The 12,207-nt window shown below is 46.4% G+C and overlaps 1 protein-coding gene and 1 pseudogene across 1 annotated transcript in view; both read left to right on the top strand.

Annotated features, from left to right (window-relative positions):
* Window positions 1-432: 432 nt before the first annotated feature.
* Window positions 433-12,207, top strand: part of LOC145361103 (choline transporter-like protein 2) — a 106,097-nt gene continuing 94,322 nt past the window's right edge. The window contains exon 1 of the mRNA XM_080216693.1: window positions 433-514. Within this exon, the coding sequence (XP_080072819.1) occupies window positions 484-514 (31 nt within the window). The 5' untranslated portion in view covers window positions 433-483. The remainder of the gene's footprint in view (window positions 515-12,207) is intronic.
* LOC145361143 (U2 spliceosomal RNA) lies at window positions 11,655-11,835 on the top strand (annotated as a pseudogene).

Genomic DNA, 12,207 nt, shown 5'->3' with positions numbered 1-12,207 from the left:
GAGAAAGTTAATAAGTGGTAAGTCCATTCAAAACTCTGATGGAAGCAGAAAAGAGCTAGCACAGATGTGAAGGGCCGAATAGCCTCCTTTGTTTTATTTATAATTGACTGGTTTAATGCAGGGAAGTGGGCAGGCTCCCCCGGGGGGGGGGGGGGGGGGGAAGGGGAAACTCCCCCGGTCTTACCACAACCTCTCAGCTCTCCAGACCACATTCCTCCGGAGTAACGGGACGCTCGTGTTGTTTATATACAAGACCTGGGCTAGATACGCCCCTGAATGCTCATTGGCCAATTCTCACAACCTGGGCGTCGTTGATTGGGTATAGTGAGGCGTTAGTCCCGCCCCCCTGCGCGGGTTGGTTAACCGGCCTGCCAGTCTAAGCGGGGTCCCGCCCCCCCCAGCTGAAGGCGGTCTCGCGGCTGCTGAGGGAGCGCGAGCGGAGCGGCGGGGGTCGGGAGAGAGCGGGAGGCCCGGAGCGGGGCCATGGGCAGCCGTCGCAAACAGCAGCCGCACGGTCAGTCACTCAGCATCGGGTAGCTTAAAGCGGCAACGCTCGGCTCGTGGTCGATGCTGCGAGGGGTGAGATCCACAGGCTGAGACGTTGCCGCCGCCGCCCCCCCCCCGCCCCTCATTCAACCCCCACCCTGTACCCCCCCCGCCCCTCATCCAACCCCCACCCTGTACCCCCCCCCGCCCCTCATCCAACCCCCACCCTGTACCCCCCCCCGCCCCTCATCCAACCCCCACCCTGTACCCCCCCCCGCCCCTCATCCAACCCCCACCCTGTACCCCCCCCGCCCCTCATCCAACCCCCACCCTGTACCCCCCCGCCCCTCATCCAACCCCCACCCTGTACCCCCCCGCCCCTCATCCAACCCCCACCCTGTACCCCCCCCGCCCCTCATCCAACCCCCACCCTGTACCCCCCCCGCCCCTCATCCAACCCCCACCCTGTACCCCCCCCGCCCCTCATCCAACCCCCACCCTGTACCCCCCCCGCCCCTCATCCAACCCCCACCCTGTACCCCCCCGCCCCTCATCCAACCCCCACCCTGTACCCCCCCCGCCCCTCATCCAACCCCCACCCTGTACCCCCCCCGCCCCTCATCCAACCCCCACCCTGTACCCCCCCGCCCCTCATCCAACCCCCACCCTGTACCCCCCCCGCCCCTCATCCAACCCCCACCCTGTACCCCCCCCGCCCCTCATCCAACCCCCACCCTGTACCCCCCCCGCCCCTCATCCAACCCCCACCCTGTACCCCCCCCGCCCCTCATCCAACCCCCACCCTGTACCCCCCCCGCCCCTCATCCAACCCCCACCCTGTACCCCCCCCGCCCCTCATCCAACCCCCACCCTGTACCCCCCCCGCCCCTCATCCAACCCCCACCCTGTACCCCCCCCGCCCCTCATCCAACCCCCACCCTGTACCCCCCCCGCCCCTCATCCAACCCCCACCCTGTACCCCCCCGCCCCCCCCCCCCCAACCCCTCATCCACCACCCCCCACTCTAGCCACCTTCTTCAGCACAGTCCAGTCTGGTTGCAGCATCTGAGATAGATGGATTGTAAGAAGTTTCTCAACACCAGGTTAAAGTCCAATCAGTTTATTTGATAATCCCACAAGCTTTCGGAAACGGTGTCCCTTCATCAGGTGCGTGGAAGGTTTGGATCAGAGAAGGACATATAAAGTCACACACAGTGGATAGCTATCTCCACTCATTGTCTGCATCTTTATGACTTGAATAGTAGGTTAGCTGTAAAGACTTGCATTCTAATCAATATTCTGTAAACTGTGTGTGACTTTATGTGCCCAAATTATTGTGCCCAAAGCACAAATTTTCTATGTTTCCCCTGGTTCTTTTGGCATTTCCCTTCAGTCAATGTCTACTGGCTGGTGACCCTTCTGCCATGATGTGGAGATGATGTGGGAATGCTGCCAGTGTTGGACTGGGGTAAACACAGTAAGAAGTCTGACAACACCAGGTTTAAGTCCAACCAATTTATTTGATAGTAAACTCACAAGCTTTCGAAGTTAGACTCTTCGTCAGGTGAACGGAGAGTCCTGGCCTAAGACAGAGCATATAAAGCACAGACCGTTTACAGATAATCAGTTTACAATCTGCCTATTGAAGAGTTTAACCTTGAAAGCTTGTGAGACCCTTCTGCCACCAGAAGCTGCGCCATTGATTATGTTCAAGGATGGATTAAATAGCTTTTGTGAGGTGCAGGTTAGGTGGAATGGCAAGGCTAAATTGCCCCTTAAGTGTTCCAAACTGTATTGGTTAGGGAGATTAGTGAGCCCAATACGTGGGGTTATAGGGATAAGGTCTTGGTAAGATGCTGTTTTAGAGATTCAGTGCAGACCCGATGGACTGAATGGCCTCTTCTGCACTGAAGGGATTCTATGATTCTAATTATGAGGGAGGGATGGGAAAGTGGAACTGACATCACAGTCAGATCAGTAGTAACCTTATCAACAATGGAGCAGGTTTGAGGGGCTGAATGGCCTTACTCCTGCACAAACTTGTGTTTTGTGTCAAAACCGTTTCTCCTCATTTAATTCATCAAAACAATTAATGATTTATTTTTAACAAATGAGTTTTGACAAAGGGTCCAGTTCCCAATTCAACTCAGCCTCTGAGTGAAAATTGAGAACATGTTATGGTGCTAAATTTTCACAACCGTGCCAGCTCATTTTGTTAATAGGAAAAGCATGATGGAAACAGTCATGGCATTTTAATTTTCCTTACAAATCCAAAAATATCTACAAAACTAAAGGCCTACTTGAACATTCCCTTGTTTACATTGCTATCTGAATGATCCTAAATCAGTGAATTGCCCTCTCGGCAACAGATGTAAATCGTCTTCATGTTTTCCAGCGAGCCCCTTTCATTTCTTTAAAGAAATGCCCACTTCCTCTTAATTGAATAATTGGCAGGTCTTCAGCATAATTCCTGTTGTGCTGGTTGATGATTCTCTTTCCACTTTAAGATTTACTAATGGTTTTTTTCCATCAATTCTGGAAATGTTTAGCAGATTTCTCATTCAGGCAGTTAATATCCCTGGTTCTGACTTGGCAATTGGCCTGAAGTGCTTAACTGCTTTTCTCCATTTCCATTTGATTTTAAAACTCTTTTTCTCAAGTTTGGAACATGTTTAAAATGTGCCAGAAATCTTTGAGTGTTTAAGGGACGAATTAAAATGATTAACCCATGGGTTATAATTGATCTCATCCAACTTGTAAACACTGAACACATAGTAAACCATGTGTCTATTCTACATAGTCACCATTGAATGTTAATCTTTGGAGAAAGAGTTGCTTTACATCAGGAAAATTAAATGTGTGAGGAGCTGGTATTTACTTGTGGTGATGTGGTTCGCATCCTGGGAGTCTGGGTTATTAAGCGGAGGTTTCAGAGCTCATAATTCTGTTGTTTGATTTATACAGATGAGTTTTCCGAGTCAGAATTTATTGATGAATGAGCAGTGCTCCGAAAGCTTGTGATTCCAAATAAACCTGTTGACTTTAACCTGGTGCTGCGAGGCTTCTTACTGTGTGCACCCCAGTCCAATGCTGGCATTTCCACATCAGATTTTATTGAAGTGTTTCTGAATCAGGAATGCAGCACTTATAGTCTCTTCCTCCCCCTAATTGAACTTTAACATGAGATGACAACACCAGATAAATTAGATGCAGTTGTCCTGATGGAGAAATGCTTTTCTCCATTCCAGAGACAGTGATTCTGTATTCATGTCCAGACTCACTCCTCAAAATTTTACTGACACGCCTGAATACCTGGTAAAGGTATTCACTGATATCTGCAGGTTACGTCATGTAGTTGTTAAGATTCAAATAAGTTTGTTTTGCCAATTTTCTTTCTCCTATCCTGCAGAAACAGACTATAGCTGGTATTCAATTAGAACATAGAACAGTATAGCACAGTACAGGCCCTTTGGCCTTTGTTGTGCCGAGTTATGTCTAATTAAAGGAGTAGGGGGCATGAGAGAGGTTAGTAGCGTCTCTACAAATAAGGTCCAGATAAAGGCTGGTATAAAGACACTTTACCTGAATGCATGAAGCATTTGAAACAAAGTGAACGAGCTGATGGCACAAATCACGAATGGATATGATCTAGTGGCCATTACGGAAATGTGGTTGCAGGGTGACAGGGACTGGGAACTGAATATCCAGGGGTATCACATTTGGGAAAGATAGACAGGAGGAAAAAGGAGGTGGGGCAGCTCTGTTAATATAGGATAATATCAGGGCAGTAGTAAGAGAAGATATAGGGTCCAAAGAGAAAAACGTGGAATCGTTGTGGGTGGAGATAAGGAATAGTAAGGGGAGAAAGTCGCTGGTCAGTGTGGTCTGTAGGCCCCCAAATAATAACTTTTGAGGTGGGGAGGTCAATAAACAAGCAAATAATTGATGCGTGCAGAAACGGAACGGCGATAATTATGGGGGATTTTGACCTGCTTATTGATTGGTTGACTCAAGTTGGACGTGGTGGTCTTGAGGAAGAGTTCTTGGAATGCTGTCAGGATAGTTTCCTTTTACAGTATGTAAAGGAACCTACGAGGGAGCGAGTTATCTTAGATCTGGTACTGTGTAATGTGGCAGGTAGAATCAGGGATCTTCTTGGGACGAGTGATCACAATATGGTTGAATTTCTGATACAGATGGAGGATGAGAAAGTAGGGTCCCAAACCAGTGTCCTCTGTTTGAACAGAGGGGAGTATGATAAGGTGAGGGCGGAATTGGCAATTGTCGATTGGGGGCGCAGATTGGTTGGTAGGACAGCTGAGGAACAGTGGAGGATTTTTAAGGAGATCTTTTTCGGTACTCAGCAGAAATATATTCCGCTGGTAAAGAAGGACTTTAAGAGAAGGGATAACCAGCTGTGGTTATCGAAGGAAATAAAGGACAGTATTAAATTAAAAGCCAATGTGTACAGAGCAGCTAAAAATAGTGGGGAATTAGAAGATTGGGAAAGATATAAAAAAAAACAATGACTAAGAAAGTGATACAGAAAGGAAAGCTAGAGTATGAAGCTAAACTAGCTCTTAATATACAAAATGATATTAAAAGTTTTTACAAATATATAAAGTAGAGGACACTGGCTAGAGTGAATGTTGGACCCTTGGAGGACGAGAGGGGGGATTTAGCGGTGGGTAACGAGGAAATGGCTGAGATTTTAAATAAGTTTTTTGTTGGTCTTCATGGAGAAGGACACAAATAGCTTAGCGAATGTTAAAGATAGAGGGATGGTAGAAGATGAGGTCCTTAATACAATTACTGTCACTAGAGAGGTAGTGCTTGGTAGACTAACAGGACTGAAGGTAGACAAGTCCCTGGGATCGGATGGAATGCATCCCAGGGTTCTGAAGGAAATGGCAGAAGTAATAGCAGATGCCTTTAGTAATTATTTATCAAAATTTGCTGGACTCTGGGAAGGTGGTGGAGGATTGGAAAATGGCTAATGTTAGGCCGCTGTTTAAAAAGGGTAACAGACAAAAGGCAGGGAATTATAGGGCGGTTAGCTTAATGTGCGTAGTTGGAAAAATGCTAGAATCCATCATCAAAGAAGAAATAGCAAGACACCTAGAAGACAACTGTTTGATCAAGCAGACGCAGCACAGATTCGTTAAGGGGCAGTTATGTTTAACAAATTTATTGGATTTCTATGAGGATGTGACTAGTGCAGTAGACAGTGGGGAACCGGTGGATGTGGTATTTTTAGATTTCCAGAAGGCATTTGATAAGGTGCCTCAAAAGGTTGCTGCAGAAGGTTAGGGTACACAGAGTTTGGGGTAAGGTGTTAGTGTGGATTGAGGATTGACTGTCCAATAGAAAGCAGAGAGTTGGAATCAATGAGTGCTATTCTGGTTGGCAGTTGGAGACTAGTGGAGTGCCACAGGGATCGGTGCTGGGGCCTCAACTGTTTACCATTTACATAGATGATCTGGAGGAGGGGGCTGAATGTAAGGTAACAAAATTTGCTGATGACAGCAAGTTTTGTTACCCTACATTCAGATGAGTGGAAAAGCGTGGAGGGCACGGAAAGTCTGCAGAGAGATCTGGATAGGCTGAGTGGGCGAGGACCTGGCAGATGGAATATAACGTCAGCAAATGTGAGGTTATCCACTTTGGTAGAAATAATAGTAGGAGGGATTAATATTTAAAGGGTGAAAAGCTGCAGCATGCTACAGTGCAGAGGGACGTGGGGGTCCTTGTGCACGAATTGCAAAAACTCAGTCTGCAGGTGCAGCAGGTGATCAAGAAGGTGAATGGAATGTTGGCCTTTATAGCGAGGGGGATAGAATATAAAAGCAAGGAGGTCATGCTGCAACTGTACAGGGCACTGGTGAGGCTGCAACTGGAGTACTGTGCAGTTTTGGTCCCCTTATTTGCGAAAGGATATATTGGCTTTGGAGGGAGTACTGAGAAGGTTCACCAGGCTGATACCGGAGATGAGGGGGTTAGCTTATGAAGAGAGATTGAATAGACTGGGCCTGTAATCGTTAGAGTTTAGAAGGCTGAGGGGGGGGTTCTTATAGAGATACCCCCATCAAGACTTCTTGAGAAGGTGAGAGTGCATAGGATCCAAGGGGCTGTTGCCTTGTGGATCCAGAACTGGCTTGCCTGCAGAAGGCAGAGTGGTTGTGGATGGGTCTTTTTCTGCATGGAGGCCAGTCACCAGTGGAGTGCCCCAGGAATCTGTTCTAGGACCCTTGCTGTTTGTCATTTTCATAAATGACATGGATGAGGAAGTGGAGGGATGGATTGGTAAGTTCGCCAACGACACGAAGGTTGGTGGTGTTGTGGATAGCCTGGAGGGATGTCAGAAGTTGCAGTGAGACATAGGATGCAAGACTGGGTGGAGAAGTGGCAGATGGACTTCAATGTGGATAAATGTGTAGTGGTCCGTTTTGGCAGGTCCAGTGGGATGAAGGAGTACAATATCAAGGGTAGGACACTTAGCAGTGTTGAGGAGCAGAGAGTTGGAATCAATGAGTGCTATTCTCTTTGGCAGTTGGAGACTAGTGGAGTGCTGCAGGGATCGGTGCTGGGGCCTCAACTGTTTACCATTTACATAGATGATCTGGAGGAGGGGGCTGAATGTGGGGTAACAAAATTTGCTGATGATACGAAGGTGAGTGGAAAAGCATGGAGTATGGTGTACTAGCCTTTGTTAATCGAGGGATTGAGTTTTGGAGTCGGGAGATAATGCTGCAATTTTGTAAGACCGTTGTCAGACCTCACTTGCAGTTCTGATTGCCTCACTACAAGAAGGATGTGGAAGCTATTGAGACGGTGCAGAGGAGATTTACAAGGATGTTGCCTGGATTGGGAGGCATGCCTTATGAAGATAGGTTGAGGGAGCCAGGTCTGTTCTCTCTGCAGAGACGAAGGTTGAGAGGTGACCTGATAGAGGTTTATAAGATGTTGAGAGGTATAGATAGGGTGGATTCTCAGAGGCTATTTCCCAGGGCTGAAATGGTCGCTACGAGAGGACACAGGTTTAAGGTGCTGGGGAGCAGGTACAGAGGAGATGTCAGGGGAAGTTTTTCACTCAGAGGGTGGTGAGTGAGTGGAATCGGCTGCCGTCGGAAGTGGAAGAGGTGAACTTGCTGGGGTCTTTTAAGACACATCTGGATGAGTACATGGGATTTAATGGGATTGAGAGTTATAGATAGGCCTGGCAGGTATGGATATGATCGGCGCAACTTGTGGGCCGAAGGGCCTGTTTGTGCTGTAGTGTTCTATAAGACAATGAAGGGGTTAGATAGGATAGAGGTAGAGAGATTCTTCCTGCTTAGAAAGGAAAACACAACTAGAGGGCACAGACTCAAAATAAGGTGGGGGGGGGGGGGACAGTTTAGAATGGAGTTGAGGAGGAACTTCTTCAGTCAAAAAGTGGTGAATCTCTGGAATTCTCTACCCATTGAAGTGGTGGAGGCTACCTCATTGAATATATTTAAGTCATGGGTAGATAGATTTCTGATAGACAAGGGAATTAAGGGTTATGGGGAGAAAGCGGGAAAGTGGAACTGATCCACTTCAGATCAGCCATGATCTTATTGAATGGCGGGACAGGCTCGAAGGGCTAGATGGCCTACTCCTGCTCCTATTTCTTGTGTTCTTGCGTCCGAACCCAAGATCAAGTTATCCCCACTCCCTATCATTCTGGTCTGCTCCATGTGCCTCTCCAATAACCGCTTGAAAGTTCCCAAAGTGTCTGACTCCACTATCACAGCAGGCAGTGCATTCCACATCCCAACCACTTTGAGTAAAGATTCTACTTCAGACATCCTTCTTATCTCCCACAATGAGCCTTAAAGTTATGCCCCCAGTAACAGCTATATCAGCCTGAGGAAATAATCCCTGCACATCCACTCTATCTATCCTCCTCATCATTTTATAAACCTCTATTAAGTCGCCTCTCATCCTCCTCTGCTCTAAAGAGAAAAGCCCCAGTTCCCTCAACCTTTCCTCATAAGAGCTACCCTCCAAACCAGGCAGCATCCTAGTAAATCTCCTCTGCACTCTCTCCAATGCTTCCACGTCCTTCTTATAGCAAGGTGACCAGACCTGCACACGATATTCCAAATGTGGTCTCACCAAGGTCCTGTATAAATGCTAACGTGCTATAAACCTTCTTCATGGCTCTATCCAGTTGAGTGGCAACCTTCAGAGATCTGTGGATATGAACCCCAAGATCTCTCTGTTCCTCAGAACCCTGCCATTGACCCTGTAATCCACATTCAAGTTTGTCCTACCAAAATGAATTCCGTTTGCTCTGGGCCTCTGGTGGCCTGCTGCGTCCCGGGAGTTGCCATTCCACATGCCTGTATTAGTAGCAACTGCAATGTGCCAGTCTGGCGTGGAAGAGAGCAACAAAGATATCATGTTAGTTGGAGACTTTCACCTGTGTTGCCTATGTAAGATCCTGGAGAGGCAGCTAGATACAAACTTCTGAGGTAATGTACCACTGACTCGAGAACAGCTTCTTTTCTGCTCCCATCAGACTTTTGAATGGACCTCCCTGATAGTAAGTTGATCTTTCTCTGCACCCTAGCTGTGACTATAACATTATATTCTGCACCGTCTCCTTTCCTTCTCCCCTATGTACTCTATGAATGGTATGCTTTGTCTATATAGCACGCAAGAAACAATACTTTTCATTGTATCCCAATACATATGACAATAATAAATCAAAGCATCAACAAGTGCTACGGGAGACTAGTGCTGGGTATCTGCCAACATTGTAATAGAGACACACCTGAGGCTGACAGGGCACGTACATCACCTCTATCGTACACACCACTAGATGGAAGGAGAAGAGGCCAATGAAGACTTAGTGAAGTACATTCAAGGAGGGCAAGAAAGAGACACATCCATGGCTGGAGGGAAGCGATTGTGATAGACTGGTGCCAGTGGTGGTGTTTTTGCTGCTTATTGTCTCCTGTGGGACCAGAGGAGCCAAGTCCTGGCTGAAATTTACTCAAAATATAAAGCAGGGATCAAACATTTGGCAAAAGCTTTAACTGAAAGACATTTGTGTTGGATAACTGAGCATGGCTCAGGTTAAGGGCAATATATATAATCATAAGATTACAGTCAGTGGTAGCAATCTGAAGAGTATCTTAATGCTAGTTATAAAGAATTAATTGGAGCTAGTGATGCTAATTTATTGTATATTGCCTAGAAGTGTAATCTGAGCTGCACTTTCTCTGAGTTTACTATTTTTGTGCTTTTAGAGTGTGGTCAGACTTAAATTTGTATATTCAGCTAATTTTAGCTGAACATATGTGGGTAGTGCTGTGACCCACATAACATTCTCAGTACTCACTAATTACGATGAGCCTGTTGTGGTTTGTGTACCAAGAGATTGACAAAGCCTGCTTGAAAATCTCACCAGCGACAAGCAATTAAGTCAAGGCTGGGCACTTGTCCGAGTGTAACAAAGGTCTCTTCGGCATGTTTACCCCAGTCCAACTCCAGCATCTCCACATTATGGCTCTTCAGCATCCACAGCCTTTTTTGGGAGTAGAAAATTGCAGATTCCTACAACCTTTCTGCTTGAAGACTTGCTCCTAATTTTACAATTGTTCCCCTTGTTCTGGGTCCCACGCTGGAGGAAATTATTCCTCTCTGTTCTTACTGCATTCGTTTATCATTTTAACACTTCACAGTGGAAATTCCTTGACCGTCTAAACTCCAGGGAACACAAACCAAGTTCCTAGTTGATTGGCAGACAGATACTCACCGGAGAGGGCAATTACTTGGATGAATCCCATCAAATTGTACATTATAGAATTGTTTAGGTGTAACGAGTAGAACGACTGACACACACTGATCTGGTGCTGGTCTTCGATGTGAAACAATCAACCAATTAATGACCAAATAATTATTTTTTTTGCAATTTAGTAAAAATATATTGGCAGGCAGAATGTTTAATGTAAAGACAGCCATTTATATAATACCTGACCCTACGTTTCAGGAGTGTTTGCTTTGGGTACGGTGGGTTATACACAGTGAGTATAAGCAGTCACTTTTATCATTTGAAAAGCAACATCTGTCAGAATGGGTGACTTCCTCAGTTCTGCTTTCGAATATTAGCCTACGTTATGATCAACTGTGAGAGAGGAAGAGGCAAGATGATGCTAAAGTGAGGCTTATTAAATAGTCTGTTTAACATAGTGTGTTTACAGCTAGCCTGGTTTATAATGTGGCAGTTGGAGTTTTTTTATTTGGGTCACAATGAGTAAAGAAAGTTGTGTATTGCTTCACCTGACGTAACAGCTGAATGGGCCAGTCAGACATTACAGCAGACAAATACGCAGAACATCTGGAAAGTTAGCTGTGTAGTATTACTCTTTTCCCTTCTGCATGTTGCATGGCAGGTGTCCTCACTGGAGCAATTCCAGATTAAGGCGTTGGAACCTGTTAGGGGTTGTCTGTACCTGGGCCTTTGCTGCCTTTACGTCCATGAATGTATGAGTAATAAAAAGGAGAAGTTTCTACCTGCCTGCTTTTATTCCAGCTGAACAGAGGTGGGTTTTGCTGCCAGTCCCCGTTTTCCTGCTCAATCACACCGTCAGTCACTGGGCTGCTCCTGGATTGAATCTCCAAGTCACACTGACTGTGTCTGCAGCTTGGGGCGCTGCAGCCAAAGAAGAAGGAGGAATTGTTTTCATGAAGCATCTCACACTTTCAACCTGGTGCATCCCAAAGGACTTCATTAATGACTTTAGTTACCTGTTATATATAGGACAACAAAAGAAATCAGGAAATGCAGGGGGATGTTTTAAATTACAGCAGTTAGTAAAACAGATTACTGACATGGGTGGTGCAGCAAGACATTTTAACCACTTTCTAGATGGAATTCAGCAGATTCTTTTCAAATGGAGCTTGGAATAATTAGGAACATTCCAAAGGAATACTGTGGATAGCATAGCTAGATGGGCTGAAGATCTTCCATTTAAAGCATTTGTGCACAGCAGGACCCCACTAATAACAGTGAGTTAATTGGTCAGTCTAATTGAAATGTGATCAGGGTAACCTGACCCCTTTGCTGGTCCCTGTAATGTCATTTAACATCAGCTGAGTAAGCAGACGGACTCTGCCTTAACATCACAGAAAGACAAGTCGCTTCTTGGCCTTTTGGCTAAGATCAAGTGTAGTATGGACATGCTGCACTTGGTTGAAGTCATTAGGTTACATTTCAGCTTCATTTGAAGCAATTTTTAAAAGTGGCATCTTGACCTTTTGACTAAGATGCAAATGAGTTTGAGTCTTGGAGGAGAGCTACACCTACTCCAATCAGCTTGGATCATGTAGATCAAGCCTAAGACAGGAGGTGAGAGCCCTGTCTTGACAGCTTGGATCGGGAATGTCCCAACTTGTTGAGACTCTGAGTTGGACTTGATTTGCTTGAATTGGAATAAAAACAAAAAAAAACACAAGTTAAACCGCCATTTCGTCTATGAAAATGGGTGGCATGGTGGCACAGTGGTCAGCATTGCTGCCACTCAGCTTCAGAGACCCGGGTTTGACCCCGGCTTGGGTCACTGTGTGGAGTCTGCATGTTCTCCCCATGCGACTCGGGAGATTCAATCCAGGAGTGGCTCAATGACTGACGGTGTCAGGAAAATGGGGACTGGCAGCCAGACCTGTCTCTGTGCGGCTGGAACAAAAGCA

This window comes from Carcharhinus amblyrhynchos, chromosome 33, assembly GCF_965287045.1.
Source record: "Carcharhinus amblyrhynchos chromosome 33, sCarAmb.v2.hapA, whole genome shotgun sequence".
In the NCBI taxonomy this organism is placed as follows: domain Eukaryota; kingdom Metazoa; phylum Chordata; class Chondrichthyes; order Carcharhiniformes; family Carcharhinidae; genus Carcharhinus; species Carcharhinus amblyrhynchos.
This window is presented reverse-complemented; position numbering and strand designations above follow the sequence as displayed.